Below are 27,725 nucleotides of genomic sequence, written 5' to 3' on the forward strand. Positions count from 1 at the left end.
ACAGATTGTAATTAGAGAGCCTCATCACAATGTGCTCTCATTATTTGAAATAATTTCAGATTAAGCTTTGAATTGGAAAGTTTTGTCTGTAGGAACACAAACAGATTTACTGAATGGGGCTTTTAAACCTTCAAGCATGTGTAGCTGGTGTGCATAAAGTTAAGTTACCGGATTCACGCCCAAGACCCTGGAACTGGGTTCAAGTGCGTACCGGGTCTGGATTCACGACTTGGTCCATGCTGGGTCCACGCAGGGTCTGTGTTCACTTTTTTTTGTACATGTAATGCATATATATATTTTTTATAGTGCATATATAATTTCTTTTATTCTGTTTTACATATAATGCATATTGATATATATTTCTCTTTTTTTTGTACGAACCCATACAAACCATATTGGAAACGAAAATTCACAAACCCACATACAGGGTTTTCATACCCAAAACCATCCCCAAACCTGAACTGGTAACTTAGTCATAAAGTTACCTTCCAAAACCCTTGTTAGCGTTTAACATATCTGTGTATGCCAAAATGAGGAAGCCATGACAAGGCACATGAGCTATTCACAGATCGCAGGGAAAACAAAAATAAGATGTGACTGTGTTTGGGCAGATTCCCCTATATTGGGTGTGTTTCCTGATTTTTAGGATACATCAAAGACCTGTCCCACTGAGTGCGATGACTGCAGGATAAGTGTTAAATGGAGTTTTAAAATAGGGCATGGTTTGAACACAGAGTAGCGAAGCATAAAGTAGGCAAATGGACTGTTAAAAAACAAAGCATAGCTAAACAGGAGCTGTTGAACAAAGATGTGCAACGATTTGGCAAATGTTAAAGCTGCAATCTCATGGAACACAATGAGTACTGGATATGCGAAATACAAAATGGATTGTTGAAATGGCTTTATAAACTGTAAGAAAGTACAATATGCAGGAGGTAAGAACAGATTGACAACCAGTCCCAGCATTTTCCTAGATAATGCCAACATGGAAGAAAAGAGGGCACATAAAGTTGAGAGTTAGGAAACAGAGAGAGGGCATTGCTTTTTACAAAACACTCTGCAAGATATATTATCTTATGAAGTAACATGATTGCAGGATCTGCACAATATGCATTTCAGAATGGGGCATAGGACTTTTGAACAGTATGAAGACATTCATCAATGTATGGGAGAAATAATCTTGGAGCAAGGATGAAGCATGCAAAAGGGGATTTTACCTTTGTAAAGTATTAATTGAGAAAATCACATTTGTTGGCATACTTCATATATGGGGAATAGTTGATCAGAGAAAGCAAGACACGGGCAACTGCTCATTTGTTGTGACAATGTTTATTGGGGGAAAAAGTGCCTTTGAAAGACAAAATACAATGACAAAGGAAAAATGAACATAAGCAAAGAAGTCAAACTGGCATATTAGGTGGAATAATTGTTTTTACTGGAAAGAGCAATTATTTTCACTCAAGGTGTATTTTTATGCGCACTTGTTTCTAATGTGGTAGTTTGCTTTCACCAAGGTTGCATGGGCACAGGTACCCAGACCCCCAGTAGACATACCGGGTATTAGTACACATATCCTGTACCTGATACTTGCCTGAGTACATACCCTGCAGCCAGAAATGCCACATCAGCTCACAAAATTTTTCCCCCTTGCAAAACATTAAAAAAAAACTGCCATGTAGATTAAGATGTCCGACTTTTTTTCAATTGTTCATTTGCGTATCAGCTTGTTGTTTATCAAGCTTAATTCAATATGTAATCAGTTTAAAACTTTGATAAAATATTGATTAATAGTAAACTACTAAACTTTTTCTGATTTTGCTATCCAAGTTAGAACTAGAAGTTTATCATTTGCAGTATGTCATATTATTATGATCTTGTTCATATTTAAAGCTTGCCTTCTATGTTATGCATCTGAAGTTTAAACATTCAGCATATATATTATGAGGCACGGCTCATATTTTCTGTTTTTCTATAAATATCAAAATATTACACTAAAAAAATTTAGTCATACCCACGTACCCCTGTCCCTTGTTTTGAAAAATACCCGTACCCGTACCCAAGTACCCCCATACCCGTGAAACCTTGGTTTTCAGCAAGAAGGTGAAAAATTGAAATGAGTTAAATATTTGAGTAGAACTGCTACAGAACCCATGTGTGCATCTATCAATCTGATTTCACTTGCGGGTGAAACTACTTACACAGGTCTGAAAGGGTGAGTAACCATTGGTGAATAAAGGTACTTTGCCATAAGGAGAAACTAAGAATAAGATTTATTTGAATCTTTTGCTTATGAGGATATGCAGGGATAAAGGTAACTATATGGAGTAGATGAGGGAATATTTTTTAATAGAATTAAATTTTAATAATGTTCTTATCCCAACTTTTGCTTCAGCCAGAGGTAAAGAATTCGAAAGACAAAACTTAGGGGCTTTCAGATTAATCAAAATGACAGAACAAGCTTGAAGAGTTTTTATTTCCTCCAATAGCATAACATATTTATTATTTTACCTAAAATGTGAAAATGGGGAAAACATGACACTGAAAAAAGCATATGATAACCTTATCCACTGTGAAAAGTGTAAGTTACAATTGGCAAGAATTGGGGAACAAATTCAGTCATAAAACAAGGTGCCTTCACATAGAGAATCAGATTTTTTAGTGGAGGCAGTATGATGTGACAAGATCACAAAAATGAGAGATATTTCAGTAACCGTTCAGAATTGAATATGGTTAAGGCAGAAACATTTCAGTTGCATCAACAGATTGGACAGGTGTTCAGATTAAGTGAGCAGAATATTTTTCAGTTTGAAGAGAAGAGTGACTGTAGAAAACAGATTGGGGAAGGAAGTGTTGGCAATTTGACTAGGTCACATGGCATGATGTTGTCATTTATGGCAACATATAATCAAGATTAAGTCAGCAGATCTTGGAAGTAAAGTTTTGTGATAAAGACTTAGAAAATTGTCCAAGTACAACAGAGTTTATCTGTCAGCACAAAGACTATTTTGGCTAGCACAGTTCGCAGAAGCATTTCTGGCATGTGCGCATTTACCTGGAGAAAGTGCATTTACCTGGAGAAAGTACAGTATATCAGGATGACGTTGCATGAGCGCAAGACAGTACGGTGAGGACGGACAGAGATATTTGAGTTTTACAGTGACAGTGTTGAGCCTACAAAACAGGGTAATAGATATGGAATCAAATATTTTGTATTAAGGAATTATTTTGTTTATCAAAATTATTACTTAACTAATTAGGGACGACATCCTAGATGTTAACCCTAAGTGAGCAAGAGTTAATTTTGTAATTTGGAAAGCGTGTGGAGCAATGAATGGCGATAGGACAAAGAAATAAGATATATAAGAAAAGTTAAGATGCAAAGTTAAGTGTGGTTTTTGTGATAAGGATGTGATATGTTTTGAGATGCGAATTCTGATGTAAGATCGAAGCAATGCGAATTTATGGTCAAGTTTATGTGAAGAGCAGCAAAAGGAAAAATCAGATATTGAAGATATTAGCAGCAGTAAGAGGTTTTTGTATTTATCTCTTATACTGAAGAATATTATTGTATATTGAATGTTTGGGCAGTGAGTTCATCTTGCATACTTTATGTAACAACTCTTAATATGGTTGAGGCTTCTAACAGGGCCTAGTCCTCTAACAAGGACCAAGACACTATACGGATGTAATAGACTCCTAACAGGGTCAATATCTTTCACAAGATACTTTTGATAATTGGATCATCTTGTGGGTACCATCCCACCAAGATTTTCCCTTGGCCAGGGTTTCCCTAGTTAACAAAATATGGTGTTATGTGTTGCATTATTTTATGGTTGTGTTTACTGTTCAGCATAATCAGTTTGCTTTCATATGCAAGTTATAAGTTTGTTAATGATATCCATAATTGGGCAAGAGTTTGTGAATTACTGATTTAAAATATTTTTCTTCTTTCTTAGATTTACTTAGAATGATTGAGTAAATTGTTTTGGATTGTTATATGTGAGGCATTTATATTGCTATCATATCAGTTTGAAGAATTCCTAATGCAAGACTATCGTGTATTATTCTAAATGACTCTGCTACCCTTGTTAAGGCACTGGGAATTTTATGCAAGTTCTATGTTAAGCTTGGTTACATCATTCAAAATCAATTATCATTTCACCTTCAAGTTATTAGAAGTAGGTGTACAGTAATTTTGGTTCTCAATGAGATGTGAAGTGAATATGGGATTGTATGTGAAGGTAGTAATACATAAAACACCCATGATTTTCGAGTCTCAAAACTATCCACATATGAAGGTATGTAGTGCATCAATTAGTGCGAGTTTATTAAACCTAGAAGTAGGTACAGCCATTGGGGTTATGTGGAGCCCAAAGTGAAGAAAGCTTGTATGCCTTGCTAATGTTGGGTTTTCTTGTCTTTAGTTTGTTGAGGGTGTTGAATATATGTTCTAGGTTTCAAATCCCAAAGTCTAGATCATTCGTTTCACCTAGGATTGGAAGTAGCAAGAAAAAGAACCAACATAGCCCAAGACTTTTAAAGGCGCAGTTTGAACATTAACCATAACATTGTAAGTCAAGATACCTTTTCAACAATATAATAAGCCCATGTTTAACAATAGAAGCCTTGTTAACCTAAAGAGTCATCCTATGGTCCTAAGCAAAAATTCTCAAACAATGGAGCTTGAAAAGAAGCTAGGGTAGCAAAACAACTTCCTAACCTAACCTTGAGAGGAAGGTTATGCAAAACTGTTCAGATATTTACAACAATTAAAGAAACGAAACATAAAATAGCATGCATACCACAACACAATGATTTGCATGTGAAAAACTCTTTCAAGAAGAAAACACACTCCGAAATCCGCTCAATATCTTATTCAGAAATCAACAATAGAAGATAATATACTCAAAGAGAAAGCTTCTCAAAGGAATGTAACCAGCCAAAACTTTGGAGGTAACTCAACAACTAAAAGACTCTTACACACAACCTCCATCTTGTGCATCTAATATATAGGAGATACAATACATGAACCGTCAAAGATATCACAAAACCAAGAGTTAGAACTACCCAAACAGTGGCACCCAACTGATCTCCAATCCACGATGCGCTAAAATGTGCCAAAATATACACCAACATGTGTAACTCCTTTTACAACTCATTTAAGTGTCCCAACTTGTTTATTACAATGTCACCCCAAGCTTCTGGTACGGTAGGGGATAAGGGGGGACAAGTTTCTAGGACAACAATTTTTTTTGCCAATTTTGGAGATAACTAGAGGACAGCTATATAATAATAGGGGAAATCAAAATATATAGAAATAATTTATTATATTTATATGAAAACATGGATATAGCATGCACTTATACATAATAGAACCTTAAAACATAAGAATTAGCAGAATTCATATGCCAAGTTTGCATACTTTGAGAGTCAAGGTCAAATTTGTTCTCAAAGTCGAAGTCCCCTGGGCATCCCCAAGTCCCCAAGACATTTCCAAGAGATAGACGGCTAAAAAAAAACCAGGGATGCATTCCCGATAACACTGGTTTTACTGTTTCCCATTTCAAGAGACCCAAATCCAAAGTCCATAACTTTTGACCTAAGCATCCAATTGATGACCATTGTAAGAATCGAAGAACTCATTAAGTGATTTATAACCTACTATGCTAGTGATAACCACTTTTGGGCCCATTTGGAGCCCCTAAGGCCTTCAAAATTGACTTTAGAACTTTCAAACAAAACTCCAAAAATGGAAAGTTCAATAGACTCACATATAGATGTGATCTTTCAAACAGAATTTACAAGCATGCTTACTCTAGCCTAGCCGTAGCTTTGGGGTAAATTTTAGAGCAATCCGTCCTCAAATGTGAACTTATTATAAATAGTAACATTATGTAAATGCAAGGTTGAGATGCCATTTTCTGAACATTAGAGAGGTATCACTATGTCATATGAAATTGCATCTTAATAACAACTTAACAACAATATATTGATATGCTTATTTTTCAGCTAAACAACACCCGTGAAGATTTTCAAACAAGTTTATGAGTTGGCTAATCAAATGGATAATTTTCTTCATACTACTCTTATTGTAAATGGTTATTTAGCTAGGCCTGACTGGGTTTTCTAAGTTTGGTCAACCATAAAGCTATTCTTATATTTGATCAAATTAAAAAATGAAAATGATGACTAAAGAAAAAGGTATAAAAGATAAAGTGCATGAGCGAAATTAAAAGGGTAGATAGGCACATAAAGGCAGATGTGGCTATTCTCCATACAAAATGAACTTATATAAATGTGGAAAACAACACAGATTTTTGCAAAATTATTTGTTTGTCATGATCTGCATCCCCTGTACTGTAAATCCATGAAGAATCTGCTGAAAAAAGGTGTGTTTTTTACATTTTGTACATTTTATGGGAAAAAAAAGTGTCTTTAGTAAGTATTGTATGGAGGTTAGCCAGCGGGCATAAAGACACCTACATTGGAAGGGTTGGTAGACATACAATTACTAGTCAAAAGGAGACACCTAAGGAGAACAAGCACAGAAGTTAGTTCATTCCATAAACCATAAAACCTATGACAATGGGTTCTCTCATAATCCCCCTTCCACTCACCACCCAATCCATATAGGTCCAGCCAAAAGCCAGCAAGCCATTGGGTCCACCCGAGGTTCTACACTAGCAAGACCATCCCCTACCCAAGGGCTGTGCAAAGAAAAGGAAAAATCACCTTTTTAAAACATTTTTATAAACAAAATAAAAATGTTAACACCTATTTTTTCCTTCAGTGATAAAATTGCAAAAATTGGTGTGTGCCATGAAAGTTTGTGTGGTCTTAAAGGACTTTGCATCTTGATTCTCAACACAATTGGGGTTACGACTCCTAGAACCCCACTAGCTATTGGGATTTTCTTGTCACATAAGAAACCTGATTGCAATGGGAGGATGACAAGGAATTGGGATCTATATCTTGAAAGTGCCAACTTAGATGTTAGCATTAAACAACTTGCCAAATTTTTCTTTAGATGAGACAGCCTCTAGATATGACATGAGTAACAAAATCGCATTGTAACTCATTGAGGTTCAAATAAAATTAAGAAAATGTTTTGACTTCAATGCTCTTAGCAAAGAGTACTGCGAAGTAATTTGCATTGTGTATTGACCTTTCACAAGTCACTGAATTGTGAATTTGAGTTTTTGTTTTATGCAAGATATGAGGTTTTAAATATTTTGTTCATCATCACTGTTTATACTATACAGTTGTACCTCACCACACCACAGCCAAGAGAAAAAAAAATTACTGTACCAGCATACCCCAACCTGTACCAGAATCAGCAACCTAGCATAATACAAAAGACAGGATACAAGAAATGATTTTAACCCATCTCCGTTGATCTTTTTTGGGAAAAATCCTCCTAAACAGCTGCATTTTATTTTTGCATTCTGGTATATTGGTTGCAGCCCAAATTTAAACAATGTGCACAAATAATTTTGCAATGTCACCTCCCAAAATTCCATTGAATTGCTCAAACAGAAACACCTTCAAGAATTGCTGCTTAAATTTATCAACCTCTACAGCATTCTAAAATTTATCAGCTACCCAGTCACTGGTGCTTTCACAATGAAGCACAGCAATTTCTATTTACTAAATTCAACTGGGAATCATGCAGAATGAAACAAATGTAACAAATATGGAAAGCATCCATGCGCTACAAAACCAATGTCAGAGTACAGAATTATGAGATTAAAATAACAAAACAAATGTTGAAATGCAGAATAATAGGATTGGAAGACCAACATGATCATCTTTAGGATATGTTTTAATGCCAGTAGTGCTTCACCAGTGTCAAGTTTGGGGCGGAAACACATCAAGAAATTTGAGTTTTTTTTTTATGCAAGATATGAGGTTTTAAATATCTCATTCATTGCCAATTATGAGCATCACTATTTATACTATACAGCCATAACTCACCACACTATAGCCAAGAGGAAAAAGAAATTACTGTACCAGCATACCCCAACCCGTAAAAGAATCAGCAACCTACCATAATACAAAAGACAGGATACAAGGAATGGTTTTCACCCATCTCTGTTGATCTTCCTTGGGAAAAATCCTCCTAAACCGCTGCATTTTATTACTGCATTATAGTAAATTGGTTGCAGATCAAATTTAAACAATGTGCACAAATAATTTTGCAATGTCACCTCCCATAATTCCAATGAATTTCTCAAACAGAAACACCTTCAAGCATTGCCACATAAACTTATCAACCTCTGCAGCCTTCTAAAATTTATCAACTGCCCAGTCACTCTGGTGCTTTCACAATGAAGCACGGCAATTTCTCTTTACCAAACTCAACTGGGAAACATGCAGAATGAAACAAATGTAACAAATAAGGAAAGCATCCATGCTCTACAAAACGAATGTAGGAGTACAGAATTGTGAGATTAAAATAACAAAACAAATGTTGAAATGCAGAATAATATGATTGGAAGACCAACGTGATCATCTTTAGAATATGTTTTTAATACCAGTCGTACTTCACCAGTGTCAAGACACATCATGTACAAAATGGGAACAAAGGAAGAAAGGCAAAATCCAAAAGTGCTCAATAATAATCAGTAATCACAAGTTCCCCTATAAGGTTCTATTGCCAAAATGAAGCACATTTCTTTTAGAGGCAACAGCTACAGTCTTCCTGCTATTATAAAAGAAGAAAACGTTAGGCATGGAGAGTAAAAGATGGCTTAGAATAGTAGTAGGTGTTGGGTTGAACAAAAGAAAGCTACGTAAATCAAAGAAAACAGCACATGGATGAAGAAATGGTGCATGGTTGTCAAATACTGATTTAGAAACCAAAGAATATGTGTAGAAAAATTTAGGCTGACCATGAGGACAAAGGAACTTGGAATGAAACAATCCCACTCCCTCAACGAACTCAACCCCACATATCTGCTCTTCCAGAAAGTTTAAATAGAAACAGAGATCCAGTAGAGGGCAAAATTGTTCGTAGCCCAACTAAGAATGAGTTTAAATCAACTAAAATTATTAAACAGTCAATGAACATTAACCAAGGAACACTAGGAATAGAGATTGTGTTTGTTTTGCACTTCAGAGTTGCCACAAACAAAAGGGACTTCAAAATTGATTGTTCTAGAGTGGCATTCGGTCTGTGTCCAATGTTCCTACTAAATTAGACACAACCAGACAATAGAAATGATATCAGAAGGAAGTGTACGCAATGAAAATGGACCAAACAGATATTACATAAAGTGACAGTGTCTAATATAATTGTTGTGTACTCCATGTACCACAAAACGATGTCCTTCACTTGTCATAAGACTTAGTAATTGAATGTTAAGACTTGCGCTTATTAGTCTATTACACAACCACCAATAACCAAAGCACAAACAGTTATTACCTAGTGCTGACAAGGATCAACATAACAAGCCAAATGAGAAACAAACATCATTTGTTGCCACAGTCTACATACATCAGTACCTTGAGGCTTGATTTATGCTTAGACTCCTCAAATAAGACAGCCCTGAAAAAGAAGGGGAGTCCGCAATCAAAATTACCTTAGTTCCTCGATTCATCCTAGACAGGCCGGATCCAGATTCGGATCCGATCCTGATCCGGATTCGTGCTTGGATCCTTGAGGGCAGGATCCTTGATCTGCCTGTGGATCCGTCAACAAGCAGAATCAAGGATCCTGCCCAGATCCTCAAGGATCCAAGCCACAGCCTCAGGATCCACAAGCAGAATCAAGGATCCTGCCCGGATTCTCAAGGATCCAAGCCACGACCCGAGGATCCTCAAGGTCACAATTATATTTTGTATTTCAGTAATTCAATGTGAATGCATTGATTTTTTTTATAACTGTGAAAATAAATCAATTATCAAGTATACTAGATTCATAGATTCATACTATGAAATGACTTAGTTTTAGAATTATGTATATTTCTCTTATTTTTTAGTGTGTATATAATACACACACACACACACGAATCCTCCACGAATCATAATTAGGAGGAAAAAAAACCGAATCCACGGATCCAATTCACGTGCCCGAATCGGATTCATTTCACAAATCAGCAACTAAGAAAGTTACAAATAGAATGCACAGTGTACAAAAGGCAGAAACCCTAAAGTCCACATCAGAACACAAATTAGACTGTTGGGTTCCATATAGGATTTTGTTCTCATGGATGTTAATACAATCATTTCATTTCATTTGCATCCTGTCCAAAAACAGAAGCAAATGAAGGTGATCTTCACCCTTGTTGGCTAGAATTTTAATCTTAATCAGATTTGTAAAATGTAGAGGAATCTAACATGATCATCAATAACAGTTCAACTTTTATACAGGTTTTCAATATCCCAGCATGTATTTGGTCCTGATGCATCAAATCTATACCAGTAAAACTGTCTGAAATTTTAGTTTATTATTTTGTGGTCACTTGCATTTTCTCTAATTGGATTGTTTGAAACTCTCAGAACTATACGTTAAAAAAGTCATGTATAAGCAGCGGAGAGATTTACCGCCTTATGCTATAAGACTATCCACTGCAGCCTTGTGAAGATAGATATATTGCAACATGTTAGAATTTTAACTATTGGTCTTTCAGGAATATATGTTGCCCCCAGTCTGTTACGCTTCATTTAAAACCCCATAAAAAGATTATTTTTTGCCTAAATTCTAAACCGATCTGTTTTTGGACTGCACAAAGAGGTAATTTTTTTACAGATATCCTTCTGAAATACAATCCTAATGTTTCTTGATGTCTTCCTATTTATGTAAGTTCGATGGATATGGAAAGTTCATTGAAAGCATACAATATATAAGCACAACCTCCATTAGGAGGCTAGTAATGAATGCTAAATGTCACCTATCACTAATGTTTTGTAATAGCTATTCTCCAAACCTCACTCTAAAGTTCTTGAAGAGTCTTCATACAGATTTACCCCTTCTACATCTGCAAGTGGCATCATTACACTGGCAATACACTGTGTACTTGCACATGTATTTGGCTATGGTTTCCTCAAATCAGGTATGTTAAAGCCATTTAGGACATCAATTTCTGCATTTTATAAGCAATCAAAAGATCTTCACTGGAAAAAACAAACCAGCCTTACGATAAGGAGTGCAGCTTACAAAAACAAAATAAGTATCATCCTATGATAAAATTTAAAAAGTTCTGTATTCAGAAAATTAGGATTTTTGTTCAATGCCAAATTGAGAACTCCAAAACATAAATCTAGTTTGTAAAGAACCATCTTCATTATGCATCTTAACACAAACCTATAAACTCATTATTGATGAAGACGTGCATTACATGTCCCCTTGACTCAACAATCAGCACTGGCAGCAACCCATTGCTAAAAAATGGCTCCTTTTCATCAACCTGCAGACTGTCAGTCATAAAATAAATTGCATTAGTAACTGTTCTGTGGTGTAAAATCTTATGAAATCATTTTTCATCATTATAATAGCAATTCAATATTTGATGAAGTAAATTACTAATTAGGTTTGTATTGATAATAATTCGTATTAAACCTGATAAATATTTGTTAAGGTGTATAAATCACTAAAATAAGAAATGGAAATGAAGAAACTAATCGTAATCCTGCTGGAAAAAGCTGTACAAAACTGGCACCACCAAACCAAAAAAATATCTAAACTAAAGTAACCTACAAGATTAATCTAAGAAGTGTGACTGCATATGAAAATCAGATATAAGCTTATAATCAACTATTAGATATGATTTTTCAGTCAGCTGCATGAGAACTGCAACTGGATCTGTCTAGATGAAATGATATAAATTAAGCTACCACATTTGCCTATCCAGACTAGAAGTTGCAAGTGTATTCGTAGGTCATTAACATTCAGTTCGAAATCGCCAAAAAATTGTGGACAGACTGAGACATTTGCCTTGAAGTTGTAAATCGGGACCCCAGACGACTTTGGAGCGATTTGCAGCCACTTTCATTCTGTCCGTGCTGTAAGTTTTAATAGATCTTAGTTGGTGTACACTTATCAAAGTGTTTAGTCTGTATTCTATGTTATAGCTGACTGGTGTCTTCTTTATATAATGTCAGACTTAAATATTCTTGCTGTGATAATATCAATTCTTATCTGAAATCAGTATGTCGCGTTTATTGATATGATCTGCAGAAAGAGAAATGAATCTTGTATATATATACATTGAAACATGATCAAGTAGGGGCATGCCCCTATGTGGTCATGCCTCAATCTATAATATACTAATTGTATTTGTTCATAACTAATTGCTAACATATACTAATCACAACCGATGGAATCCCTTTAATATAATAACTATTGGTTAAGGTAACTCCCAATTATCAATCGATGGAAGTAATGCACTGCCATTCTCCTTTATATGATCGTCAATGAATATACACCCAATACTAACCAATGTTATAGTATATTGTCAAGAATCGGAGAAGAAGAATATGATTAAGCCCGATACACTAGAGATTACAGAAGGCAATGTAAGTTATGCAATTCGATTTGAAGATTGTCTACCACAAATAGAATGTGCTTAAATTTCCTTATTTCAAAATGACAGTTTGTATAATATATACACTGTTAATGCTTATGAAACAGTGGGTGTTTCTACACACTAAACGCTAACATTCTTAACACGCACAAGCCCAGAACAACTTTTGAGGAACTAGGCAACGAATTTGGGTCACAGGTTGATATTTAACTTTAAAATAATGTTTTTAACATTTTTCTTTTTGCACACAAGAGTAACCTAAACACGCACGGCATTAATTTTAGGTAAAAGATTACCTAAACGCACACAACATTTCATTTGGTCTTACTCTTTGATGACGGCACAGCACACATTCCAGTTCACAGCAACACCAACAGAGAGCACCGAAATAGCAATAGAGGTTCCAGACGACTCAAAGAGTATTGAGATCCCACTCATTTATATTATCACTACCATAGTGAACATGGAAACAAGAAGCAGGGTGCTTTTCACAGGGCAACAACAAGCAAAGGAAGGCTTCATAAACTTTGTTGCTACCATACACGGCAATGATAGGCCCTGTTGGCTCCTAATTTAACATTGATTATTATTACCAGTGACAACAAAATGTATTACACCTAGAAGTAGCCAATACTCATGATTAGTATAATATACTATATCTTTGGGCCAACAGCATGAAGCACAATGCTTCCTACACTTCCGGCTCTGCAAAACCAACGTGGGAGTACCTTAGGGATTCAATTAATTTCTTGACTCTTACCCTTAATCCCTAGGAATAGCAGATATGGTCCATTTTCTTTGATATATGCAAAACAAACATGAACTACAGCAGCTAACAATATTTCATGAATTTCCACACATAGAGGATGACCACCCTTCTACACTTGATAAAAAATTTGACTGATTTAGATTTGAATAGATATTAGATATGTGCAGCAGAATTTACTTCAATTTATCTCTGATTTATATGACCAATGCATTATCCATTGTTACACAGAGTCAACCACTCGCAAGGGATCTAATTCAAATAACTTGTAAATGAATTTATCAACTAAAATCACCAATTCCCATCCTTATGAATATCCCTTCTATAAACTCACAGACCCTACTATTTATTGAAGCACTTCCTTAATTCACTGAATCAAAAGCAACAATAAAATCAGTATACAACCTATCTAGATTTCATTCACTCAATTAAACCTTATTTAACTGATCTCAAAGTAAACAAGCTCATAAAATAGAGACAGAAATTGATAAGACAGATATAATGTAAATACCCTTTTGTATTATCCTTTGAATAGATTGATACAATAACCAATAGAAACTCAATGAAGCTTAGGATATCTTGCTGATCCTGTCATCTATATATAAACATCAGAGAATACACAACTTAAAAGTAAACACCAAACAACTACACACAAGTGGATCGACTGTACTTTTCTTGAATAAAGCTAAAATTATACAAACTCTCAGGGGGGTCACAATGCTTTGAAAACTCATTTATATAGGCATGAGTTGCAACAAGCAAAGGGCAAATTGTGACTGACAGGTGTCTTTAACAAAAGGAGTACAAAGATGCAACAAAACTTTTACAAAATATCTTTGCACTCTCAACACCAAAAGAAACAACAAAAACAATTACAAACATAACAGCTGGAAGCATGAAATCTTCAATTTGTTTTTTTCTTCAATTTGATTCTTCATCTTTAACTGCCTCCTGTTGGTAAAACCTTAATTTCTGCAACTACCTCCCGGACAATGATTTCCCTTTTAGTTGGCCATTCGCATGCTTTAATTGTTACTGACTCACCAACAAACTTATGCCACCTAGCATTTGTAATTGCTTTCCCCTCTATTATGAATTTGTTCATTTCATTTTCAATTTTAAATAGAGTATCTATGAGTTCATTGAAAGCAAATTCATTAGTATCACCTTCAAAAATTGATGCCACTTGTGGCAAATTTACAATAAGGTCAAAAGAGTTAGACCATTCACTCCAATCCTTTGTTTGGTTATCAGAATTAAGAACAAAAAGAATTAAAGAATAAAAACCATCTACCAACACCTTCATCCTATTCTGAATTGCTATCAATCTTCCAGAAAAGAAACCTAACAAATCCGCTACTTTATCCATGCCTTCCTTAACTATAATGACCTTATCAGGAAGCTCTGGCTTCTTGGCCAACAGAGGTATCAATCTGTCAAAAAATTGCATGTATGACCCCCACTGCTGGAAAATTGGGTCTACCCAGGCTACTACCTCTTTGCACATCTGTTCAGTAGCTTGCAAATTAGTGGATGCATTGTATGCATCTTGAGAGATTCTCTTCAAGATGCCTATCCTGTGATTCAGCATGCTCTGCATTACACCTCTTTTTAATGCACCATCAAATTTAGGGATTTCACCCTCCAAATTAATCATTAGTGCTTGCACTAATACCCCCATGGGTATATCATCTGTCTAAATCTCCACTTCAGTAGTGGACCTGATTTCTTCCACATTTCCTTGTGCAGGCTCTACCTCTGTTGCAGCTTTAAGTTAGTCTTCTAGAGATAAAATCTCCCTTTCTAGGCTTTGAACCTTGCCTTCCAACTCTTCTATTCTCTGTTTTTACACATAGCTTGTCTTAAGTTCCTCCTCATATAATTTTCTAGTATCCAAGCATTCAGTGTAGGCAGCAGCAAGCCTATCCTCAATTCGTTCCATCTTTGCTTCATTCATGAATGCAAAGTGTTTCATCACGCTGGAGACTTCCTTGCCTGTGGTAGTATCTAATGTCTAGGTAATCATATTACCTTGAGCAATTTCTTCCACATTCATCATTCTTGGCTTATTTGTATCAGGGACAATACTCTAGATCAGTTAGGGTCTTAGTATCTATATTAAAACCTAACCCTCTTTTCAAACCATCACTATTGGTAGCCTCATAGTTAATTGCCTCGTCTTGTCTTCTGATCTAATCAAGTACACAAAGGCCCTTTCAATGTCCCGGCCTAGCACTAAAATCATGCCACTTCTCTGTACTAACTCCCTGGCCTCTACAGGGATCATTGTCTCACTGTTTGAATTATATGCCAACAGTTTATCCACCAGTTCCTTGTTTTTCTCAAGATCTTCTCCTAGCATAAGGCTCAATGTGAGCTCATTTTGTTTAACTTTATGTTAAAAAAAATTTTAATTCTAATGATTTAATAAAATCATCTTCCATTAATTTTTCAGATTGGATAAGTCTATCATCTGTAATGTCCCCATTTTGGTTGACATCGTTTTGCGTGCCAGCTCAGTCTATCATAGACTCTCGTAGACGGGTGGTTGTGATGAGAGAGTCATTTTGGCGTTTATTTGGGGATTGGATGGTTTATTATGCTCTTGGAGATATTATTTATATTTTATCATTACTTCTTATATTGGGTCTACATGTTATAATTCTAAGTTGAGTTGCACTTTTTATTTTATAAAGTTATTTTATTATAAAAGTGCATTATAATGGGATTTTATAATGGATGTTTCTAGAAGTTCTTAGTAACTTCTTAGAAAAGGATGCTGCTAGAAGTCCTTAGTAACTTCTTAGAAAAGCAAATAAATAGAGGGCTTGGCCTCTCATTTGGATAGACGGGAATTGATGATTCTACTACCATTCTCTTTGAGCATTTGTGGCACCATCCAGGTCTGCAAATATTCAGCATAATCCTTGAGAACGATACCTCTCAAGAGATTGCATAACTGAAAAAGTGAAAGATCTTCTGAAAGGTTGCACTTTGGAAGTGGTATTCAGCCATTTCAAGTTGAGTTTAATTTGTATACTCAGACTACCTGAGGGTTTGAGTTTTTGAAAGCAGTGCAAAAAAGCAGGTCCGAAAAAGCAATCAAAAAAAGCAGATCCGAAAAATCTGTTTGAAAAAGATAAGCAAAAAAAGCAGATCCGAAAAAAGCAAGTGAAAAAAAGTAGAGCAGAAAAAGCAAAGCAGAAAAGGCAACATTGGAGAAAATTATTACAGCCATCTACAATCAGGTTCCTTTGGATATTAATGCATTGTTCTTATCATTTAGATGCATATTAGGAGGTAAGGCTGTAGGTGAAAATTGTAACAGATTTAAGCATTATTCATCCGGATGTAAGCCAAGAGTATTGGCCATTTCATACTAGCATTGTAATTGACATTTTAGGTGCAATAAAGGAGACATAAGTTGCTGGTCTGATATAGTGTAATTGAATATGTATTTATCATTTATGAACAGCTTATTAGTTTGCATGCCAATTGTTTGACAAAATGTCAATTGGCTGTAGGTTCTCTTTTTAGGCATAAATAATGTTATAATTTTGCATCCCAAGTGTTTGTCAAAATTATTAGTTGTTGTAGCTGCATATTGCAAGTAGTTTCAGATATTAAATATTGTCAAAATAAGTTGCACATTCATGTTAGGTCATTGTTTAGTCAATTCAGAGTCTGCTTGCAAGCATTCTTATTGATGTTAAGTGAAGGAAAGAGCCATAAAAGCAAACTGAAATTTTATATGAGTCATATGACCCTTGTATGCAAAGCGTTTTCTTGAACCTTTATCAGCATTTTGGGATCAAATTTGAGCAGATTACATCATCCAACCTGGAAGCTGCAATTTGCAAACCAGTAGAGGCTCTACCTACCTCTGTTGCCCTCTCATGTAAATAAGTTTGCCTAATGTTAGCAAAATACTGATCATTACTTGGTATAACCTGCAAGGCTCTATTCACCACCCTCTCTGGGATGTGCATCGTTTTTCGCCTTTTATTTCCTTTAGCTACCCATGTAGATGATGAAGGTTGCTCCTCCTCCTCAATGTCAACCTCTAGTTGAACATCTAGTTCAAGGGATTCTGGATTCACTGTCACTTCCCCTCCTATAGGCTCATCTGGAATCTAAGCCATGATATTATCAAAATTTTCTATCATTTTCTTCAAATTCCCGATGTATGGGACCTCTATGTAAAAACCTTTGAAATCTGGATTGGTCCTTTTCAAAGCATCCTCTACCTTTCTGATTTCACCATATTTTCTCAACAACTCCTCAGACTCTCCTGTTGCTACTATGTTTGCAATTAAGTCTTCTACAAGGATGGGCTTACTGGGAGGTAAAATATAACCCATAATGGCTTTAACTTCATTTGTCACATAGTTATCTGGGTCATATACCCTGTAAGGTCTAGTGGCAAATTTGTACTGACCTAAATATTCACTGAGCTCCTCAAAAGCATTCTTCCCATTTAAAAAATCTCCTACTTTAAAACATCTACACACAAATGTAGTTTTATGTAAGGAAGGAGGAATCATCTCTCTATTCATCAATAAAAATTGCCAAAAGAATTCAATAATAGCTAACCGAGGAGGCAGATACTTAGGTAGTATATGAGGTGGCTAAGGGCATGCATAAACCCTCATTAGGGTACATTCTTTGAACAAAAATATGTCACCCCAATTATGATCCAGTTTTATTTTATCATCTAAAAAGAGAGGTCTGAGTAATCTTCTCAAAATGGAGGGAGCCCTAAAAAAGGTATGATCTACCATTCTCATAATTACAGCACTAAACTAATTGAAAAATACAATAGCATTTGAATAATGAAAATTTTTGTCCCAAATACAAGTCCACAATTGAGCAGGCAACTCACCAAATTCATCAGATGTCTGATCAATGAAACCCTGACTGATATAACCAATGTTTTTGTACAGGACCAGATGCATGAGCAATGAGTAGTGATGGAATTTGAAGTCGCATAGCTCTCCTTTCTTGGCACTCATGATCTGATGGTGCATGCTTTCAATGATGAACCCTACATAGTCATATTCCCTGTTGTGGAAGGGGTCTTGTATATCACATGCCATCAAAATAATGAGCCATATACACAATCTTCTACACCATCACTTCTCAGGACTTTGTGTAATCCATACACAGTATTCTTAAAATAGCCCTTTAATCTACTAGGTGACAAGTGCTCTTCTACCTTCCTTGGTATTTTCCCTACCTTTTTTAACATTATAGGGAATGTGAGGCAGCATCACATTGTTCATATAATGAGTTTTATTCCTTCCAAATTTGCTCTGTAGGTCCTCAATGTCTATGGGCACATCCATGTGCATCTCTAAACCAAAAGCTTCTATAAAAGAAGTCCTATCAATTGTACACAATATGCTCCTATTGTGTCTGTGAAATGATCTGGTGACTGGATTATATGAATTTATCAGAGCCTTCACCAAATCCACATCAAGAAATACTTCGGGAAATATTAATTTTACCAGATTCCCGTTCCATGGGTTACATATGGGCACATTTTGGGTTTAGTTTTTATAGAAATACATAAACAAGTTAAACCTATCAGTTTTGGGGCAAATTGCATCTTTGCACAAGAAGTAAGGGTCTTTGAATATATGGTTGTTAGCAGAAACTGCATTGGACGACCCTGGGAGAATCTTCATCCATTCCTCTACATATTTGTTCGATTTCCTGACCCTGGTTTTCTTTTCAGCCTTGGCTTTCCCCTTTTTCTTTTTTCCCTCGGCAATTACCTCCACAACATCTTCTTCTTCTTCTTCCACTTCTACTTCTTCTTCTCTCTCATCAACAGAGATTTCCTCAACATCCACGTCTGCCATTGTCGTCTGAAATTCTATACCTCAAACTTCTGCAACACTACCACAGAAAATCGCAAAAGCTATGGATATTTTGAAAAACTTCAGAATAAAAGATACAAGCTCTTGGAAATGACAAGTATTTTTAAAATTTTCAATCAAAAAAAACTTTATGCTTTCTTTACATGATCTACCAGCTTCAATAAATTCTGCATGCATGAGCCTTTAATGATTTTCCCCGTAAGTTGTCAGCAAAAGAATGTCAACCATGTAATATCACCCTTACATACCTTTTCACTTTATATTTTACTTGGCTACGTGGGATTTGTCCTTCTAACCTAACTGGCATGACACCTCAGCTAAGCTTTTTCCAAATTTAGTCTTTCGCTTCTACACCGGGTCCAAACTTTCTAACCTTCGTAACCTCGGAAAAGCAAATACCAGAGCTTTACAGCTATCCGGTAACACTTCTAAAATCTTCAAACGTAGAAATGAAAACCATCTCTTAGCATTGCTTCACAAGCTACTTTACGCCTATACAAGGCTTCCCAATCATAAGGACTCAAACTTTCTCAACTTATCTTTACGCTTCTACACCTCGCACCATCGAAAACACACACATTCTTTTATACCCTCGCGGCCTTTACGCCCTTACGCTTAAGCGTATGGCCTTGAGTCTATCTAAAATTTCAATACGCTCATACGAGCCTTCTTATCACGTAACCACGGATATCAACACTAAATACCTTCACGTTCTCACGATACACTTTATAAACTTAAGAATGTAAAAGAAACTCTTTGGTTAAAAGATCAACGCCAGATTAAAACTAAGAAATAACATCCACCATGGATTTAAACACCTGCAAAATGAGTCACTTAAGTTGTCTTCCACGTGGGCTGGACCCACCTAACACATCTGACGTGTCACAATCTAATTCATTCATTTTAGGGCCCAAGTGGCAACCGACCAAGTCCCATACAACAATTCATTTTTTATAAAATCCTTTTACGGTTGTCCGCTAACCAAATTAGCGTGAGCACGTAGAAGAAACAAAACTTCACTACACTTATACGAGCTCCCTTTATGCATAAAGTCGTAAACATCACAACATCATTTTAAAAGCTCTTCATGCCACTATGGGCCCCACATTCTTACGCCTAAAACACAAACGTAAGAACACAGATCAAACCAATGAACCCTTGCACCCGTCCGCTCTGCTTGGTAACTGTACCCCCGTGAAGCAAGGAAATAGAACTGTTTAAAAACACATTACGCTCATACGCCAATATGAAGAACGTATAGTCGGAGATGCTTCGAAGAGAAGCTTTCATTCATACAGGTTAGCTCATCACCATAGAACCGTAAAACATGCTTTTAAAAAACTATGATAGCCTCCTTACGCATCTTCGCTCAAAGGTTGGACGTGAGACCGTAAACTCAAAGACTTACCCTTTCGCTGCTACGTGATGCATATTCAGCCTGTAAGCAGAAACTCAATTATGCCCACGCGTAGGAAAGGAAAGTGTAGCACCGAAGAACCAAGATTAAAACCATCCCGATCTTATGAGAAGAATGAAAACCGTAAGACCGTAAGAGGTAAATGAACTCAAAGTTTTTGAAAACATTTTCAAATATTCCAAACAAACCTAGGGTTTCATGACACTTAGAACATTCTAGCAACTATGTTAGTGACAAACCTTGAGAATTTAATAAATTTCAAACAACACAGAGATCAAGGCACAACTAGGTTAAACACAAGATTCAAAAGATGGTAAGATAAAACCCTACTTTGCAAAATGCACAGAGCTTATCAAATTTTCACACATATTTAAGAAATTCTTTGCCCTATGAAAAATCAGACCACCAAGCACTTCTAGCAACCATACACGGCAGTTGTAGCATTTTCTGGACCTCTTCAAAGATAAGGTTGTTGTTTAGCCACTCTTATAGAGAAAAAAAAAAAAAAAAAAAGAGCTTTCCCATTCTCATTCTCATTTGTATCTGCTGACTGAGATAGTGTCTTTTTACATAGTTAATGTCTTACAAAATGAAATGAGCTTTCTTCACTTTTTTGGGGTTGCCTTGTTTGTAGATTCAAGAATGGCTGCAAGCGCTTTCAGCAGCAAAAACTCTCACTTTAAAATAGATAGATGCTCTCCACTATGGAAATATGTGGAAATGTTTCAATAGTGCCAAGTGGAGGGGGTTATGTGTAGATTTGCAGCCATTGCAAAGAGGAATTTAGTAGCTCTAATGGTAGAGTGAAAGCACATTTGTGTTTTATTCCTCAAAGAAGCATTAAATTTTGTAAAGGGAAGCCATTAGTTGATGGGATGCTACCTAAAACCTTTCTTCCAAACCACATTGTGAATAGATATGTTCAAGAACAAAAACAAGCAAACGAAACAATCGAGAGGGAAAATTCTCATCCTTTGAGAAATTCTAGGAAAAAAGCAAAAACATCATCTATGGCTTCAGCATTTACTCCCAATGAACCACCTATTGAGGGCCATCCATTCTTACGTGCTCAAGAACCGGTTGCAAATAAGAGAGCAATGGGGCCCTTGGGAACATCATTTCAAAATAATGAAGCTAGAGACATTGTGGAAGAAGTCATAGTAAGATGCATCTATGCAAATGGATTGTCACTTAATGTTGTTTGCTCAACATATTGGCAAGAAAAGGTGAGAACGATTAATCAGGCTCCAAAGGGGTTCAAGGGCCCAAGTTATGAGAAGGTCTGCACCACTTTATTGGATAGAAAGGTGATCAGTATAGAGGCTTCCATGCAGCCCATCAAGGATTCATGGATCAAAACAGGTGTAGCCATAGTATTTGATGGATGGAAAGATGTGATAAATCGTCCTTTGGTCAATGTTATTGCATTGTCCACAAGAGGTGCAATGTTTTTGAAAGATGTGGAATGTGAAGGAGACGTGAAGGACAGCCCTTTCATCACATTCACATCCAAGACACTGAGCAATTTGACCCTCTAAATGATGTTCATGTTATAATTGACATTCCAAGAATTGTAGGGTTGTCGACTTATTGGTTGAGGAGCGTTTCGAACACATTTTCTGGACACCTTGTGTTGTGCACTCGCTCAACCTAATGCTGGAAAAATTTGGCACTAAGATTGAATTAAAAAAGTGTATCAGATGCACAAGAGATCCAAATGTTCATCACGAACCACCATATGACGCAAGCCATATTTAGACAATCATTGTTTGAAATTTTCAACATGTTTTAGAAATCTACTCACTTTAGTTTAGTAAACCTTCTATGTTCTTAAATTTAAATTTTTATATTGATTTTAATTTTTATTAGTTTTTTATTTTAAAATAGGTTGTCGAGACCTTTGCCTCCAACACTATTGTTTTGAGGAACCTTGTCAAGGTTAACCTAAACGCACAAGGCATTAGTTGTAACTTTAAGGTAACAGATTACCTAAACACACACAACATTTCATTTGGTCTTACGCTTTGATGATGGCACATCAAACATTCCAGTTCACGACAACACCAACAGAGAACGCGACAACAACAATAGAGATTCCACACGACTCATGAGTACTGAGATCCCACTCATTTATATTATCACTACCATAGTGAACATGGCAATAGCAGGCATGGTGCATTTCACACAACAATAGGCAAAGGAAGGCTTCATAAACTTTGTTGCTACCATACACCGTAACAATAGGCAATTCCAGCAACCATACCCAGAAATTGTAGCATTTTTTAGACATCTCCAAAGGTCAGGTTGTTTAGTAGCTCATACAGAAAAGAAATAGAACTTCCCATACTCATCTGCATCTACTGATTGAGAAAGTGTCTTTTTACATTGTTAATGTCTTACAAAATGATGAGCTTTCTTCATATTTTTTTGGGTTGCGTTGTTTGTAGATTCAAACAATGGCTACAAGTGCTTCTAGCACCAGAAACTCCCACTTTAAAAAAGACAAATGCTCTCCACTGTGGAAATATGTGGAAATGTTTCAACAGTGCCAAGTGGAGGAGGTTATGTGTAGATTTGGAGTCATTGCAAAGAGGAATTTAGTAGCTCTAATGATCGAGTTAAAGCACATTTGTGCTTTGTGCTTTATTCCTGAAAGAGGCATTAGATTTGGTAAAGGGAAGCCATGAGTTGATGGGATGCTGCCTAAAGCCTTTCTTCCAAACCACAATGTGAACAAATATGTTCAAGAACAAAAACAAGTAGACAAAAAAATTGGGAGGACAAATTCTCATCCTTTGCAAAACACTAAGAGAAAAGCAAAAACATCATCTATGCCTTCATTTTCCACTCCCAATGAACCACCCATTGAGGGCCATACATTCTTACGTGCTAAAGAACCAGTTGCAAATAAGAGAGCAAAAAAAGGGGTTCAAGGGCCCAAGCTATGAAAAGGTCCACACCACTTTATTGGATAGAAAGGTGATCAGTGTAGAGGCTTCCATGCCATCAAGGATTCATGGAACAAAACAGGTGTGACCATTGTATTTGATCGATGGAAAGATGGGAGAAATCATCCTTTGGTCAATGTTATTACACTGTGTACAAGAGGTGCAATGTTTTTGAAAGGTGTAGATTGTGAAGGACAAGTGAAGGATGGTTCTTTTATTGCAAAAATTCTCATCCAAGTCCTTGAGCAAGTTGACATTCAAATTGTTGTTCTAGTAATAAGCGACAATGACAAGGAGTTTAAGGTTGTCGGCTTATTGGTTGAGAAGGGTTTCTAACACATTTTTTGGACACCTTGTGTTGTGTTGTGCACTCACTCAACCTAATGCTGGAAAAAATTAGCACTAAGATTGAATTAAAAAAAATGCGTATGAATATAGATGCAAATGTTCATCGTGAACCACCATATGACACAAGCCATATTTAGACATTATTTTTTAAAATTTTAACATGTTTAGAAATCTAGTCACTTTAGTTTAGTAAACCTTCTATGTTCTTAAATTTAAATTTTAATATTGATTTTAATTTATTATTGTTTTAATCTTAAAATAGGATGTTGAGACATGCTTTGCCTCCAACACAATTGTTTTTAGATGCCTTGTCAAGGTTAAAGAGGCATCATCTAGAATGGTAATCAATGTTAATTCAAGCATATGGAGGCAAGCTAATAGTGCCAAGGCAACTTCCATTAAGGCCTTGATACTAGATGACTCTTGGTAGGATCATGGTAAGTGTAGTTCGAACTATTGCAGATAGTCTACAATAAGTCTACTTATTGCAAATTTTTTTGGCTCTCGAGAAGTAACATCAACTTATCATGGCTATGTTACTACAGATAACTTGGTAAAATATCAATGATATTTCTTTGTTTTATCATGATAAATAGCAGACTTAGCGACCACGAGTTTATTATAGGTAGGGATGGCCTAGAAAAGGGAAAAACACATTTTTCTAATTGGAAAAACAAATTTGGAGAAGAGAGAAATGAAAAAGAGGAGAAAGAGAAGGTTTCGTAGAGATTGGAAAAACAAATTCTTGACTGGAAAAATCGATTGTAAGATCCTGATATTTTCCCAAGAAGTTTCTGACTAATCCCTGATAATCCCCGACATCCATTTTTTTGCACTCAACAATAAGTTGTCGTTAATGATATTTTGATCTATGGTGTTGAGTACCTTTTGAAGTTCACTAAGCCTATATTGAGCATGATCCAATACACTAATATGGACAGGCCTTGCTTATGTAAGGTATATGAAGGCATTGACTTCATGATTGAGGATATAAGAAATATCATAAATGAGAGCGAAGAAGATCTTGATGAAAAGTTCTTCAAGGAGCTACAAGTAATCATGGTAGATAGATGGAACAAAATGACTACTCCTTTGCATCTACTTGCCTTTGCATTGAGCCTCGGGTTCTATAGTCAATCGATCCTCAAGGGGAGTACCACTAGAGTTGCCCCATACAGAGATCTGGAAGATGCTCAAGGGTGCAAGGCAGCCCTTTTCCGAGCACCTACAACATGCAATGAGGTTTAAATTCACAAGTTTTGCGATGACTTATCTCTCATAATCCCTGATATCCATTTTTTTGCACTCAGCAATAAGTTGTCGTTAATGATAATTTGAACTAAGGTGTTGAGTACCTTTTGAAGTTCACTGAGCCTATATTGAGCATGATCCAATACACTATTATGGACAAGCCTTGCTTGTGTAAGGTATATGAAGGCATTGACTCCATGATTGAGGATATTAGAAATATCATAAATGAGAGTGAGGAAGATCTTGATTAAAAGTTCTTCAAGGAGCTACAAGTAATCATGGTAGAGAGATGGAACAAAATGACTACCCCTTTGCCTCTACTTGCCTTTGCATTGAGCCTCGGGTTCTATAGTCAATCGATCCTCGAGGAGAGTACCACTAGAGTTGCCCCATACAGAAATTCAAAAGTTGCTCAAGGGTGCAAGGCAGCCCTTTCCCAAGCACCTACTATATGCAAGAGGTTTGAATTCACAAGTTTTGCGAGTACTAATGATTGTGGTCTTCAAGCTCTTGAAAACAAGAACAATGTCGATGCTCATAAATGTTGGTATTTTCAAGGACAAATGTACAAGCACATGCAACCCATTGCCATCAAAATTTTAACACAAGTTCGTTCTTTACTCTTAAGATTCTAATTTCTAAATTCTTATTGATGAATATTGAATTTTTTTTTTTTTTTTTTTAAATTATTCAAAACTCTTAACTCTCTAATTTCAAAATTGTGAACCTTGATAGATTCCTAGTTCATCATCATCTAAGAGGAACTGGAGCACATACTCCTCCCATCCACTCATTAAAACACAACAGACTAAACTCCGAGAAGGAAAATAACTTGGTCTTTGTGCAATCAAACTTGAGGCTCGCGACACACAAAGACAATACTTACAAAAAGGGGAGTCAAAGAATTGGGATGTTGAACCAGAGTCTATGGAGTTGGAAGCCCACTTTGATGCACTTGCAATTGATGATGGTGATTGCAAGCTACTTAGTGATGCTGAGGCTGATCCTAAGGCTGCTAGACTGATGCTAGTGGCACTATTTTGATAATATTTGACCCCTAATGACAGATTATTAATGTTGACATTATTGTTTGTGAACCGAAAAACTGATAAGGAGATGTATTTTGGCATTTTGTTATGTCATTTGAACTAAAATGTTAATATATGTGGTGGTGTATTTTGCTAAGTTGCTTTAATATCAGCATAGTGGTGTATGAACTTATTTGCTGCAGCATATTTTTACATATATATTCTTTAAATTAATAAAAAAAACTTGTGCAGACAAACCCAAACCCAACCCAAAAAAATTTGGACGAGTTTCGAACCCGCATCCATACCATGCTCGACAAATTTAGCATCACCTATGAAGAAATTTATAAATCAGCAACTGAATTCGAGGGTTAAGAATAAAGATTGAGAAATTCTTCCTCGCCTTTATTATTAGCCAACACAGTTTTTATTTGATTTTCTTGTTGCAGCATTGTTTATCTTAAATTGATTACTGCCAACAGAACAGGAATCCCTGAGCAGTCTTATGAGTGCCAGAATTTTTTTTAAATTTACATTGTTAGCATGAGGAGGGCCCGCAGAACCAGAAACCAATAGAGGTTGAAACAAAGATATAGTGATATGATCCTTCAAAACCAGTTTCAGTCCTTTGCTATTTAATCCAACTTGGCAACATGGAGTCCATAATTTAACCTTCGTTATATTGGATTAAGGCAAGGCATTTCTAGAAATGAAATTAGAATGTCTAGTCCGTGTGTTAAATTGGTCAGGGAAAAAGGGCCGTCTGTCAACATCAAGGATTGCAGAAAACAACAGGTTTTGAGATTCCAAAGTTAAAGAAAAAGTTTTCACATTTTTAGTGTCTTTCTAACCTGTAATAGGGTGACCAAAGTAACATCAGGGTAATTAAAACTAGAATTGATCCTTCAAGTGGCATTTTTACTTTTTATAATTTTTATTTGCTAGAAACTGGAGTTCTTTAAGAGGTTTTATGTAAACATTTAGAAGCAAAGCTAAGTCATGATTAGAAGGCACATGTTTGTTCTTGGAATTCTTAGACAACCTATCTAATTTATGCCCATCAAGGTATATAACTATAGCAGCATACAACAAAAATTGGAGCTCTACCAGACAAATGGAAAGGCCACAATCAAAGGGTATAAAGATGGAAAAGCAAACAGGCCAAGATGATTGTTCAATTTTCAAATTCTTCTAGACTTCCATCATTCCTCTACAACTTCCCACATCTACCTCTCAATAAATGTTTAGACACTTCTGACTTAAGCACAATGGAAACCCATCTAGAGTGTGTGTGCGTGCATGTGTGTGTGTGTGTGTGTGTGTGTGTGTGTGTGTGTGAGAGAGAGAGAGAGAGAGACAATTTTTCAACGAGTTGTTTCATAAAATTTTCCTCTATTTAATTGAATCAACCTATCCTGATACATTGTTAGCATAAGGAGGGCCCGCAGAACCAGAAACCAATAGAGGTTGAAACAAAGATATAGTGATATGATCCTTCAAAACCAGTTTCATTCCTTTGCTATTTAATCCAACTTGGCAACATGCAGTCCATAATTTAGCC

At 36.0% G+C, this 27,725-nt stretch overlaps 1 protein-coding gene across 5 annotated transcripts in view; it reads right to left on the reverse strand.

The window, feature by feature from the left end:
* BGAL10 (beta-galactosidase 10) overlaps positions 1-27,725 on the reverse strand; it is an 85,720-nt gene that overhangs the window by 10,164 nt on the left and 47,831 nt on the right. For all 5 annotated transcript variants that reach the window (XM_089828934.1, XM_089828935.1, XM_089828936.1 and 2 more), the window contains exon 13: positions 11,306-11,415. In XM_089828934.1, the coding sequence (XP_089685060.1) occupies positions 11,306-11,415 (110 nt within the window). The remainder of the gene's footprint in view (positions 1-11,305; positions 11,416-27,725) is intronic.

The sequence above is a fragment of the Cupressus sempervirens genome, chromosome 5 (assembly GCF_028749045.1).
Source record: "Cupressus sempervirens isolate cs-2001-9-10 chromosome 5, ASM2874904v1, whole genome shotgun sequence".
Lineage (NCBI taxonomy): Eukaryota > Viridiplantae > Streptophyta > Pinopsida > Cupressales > Cupressaceae > Cupressus > Cupressus sempervirens.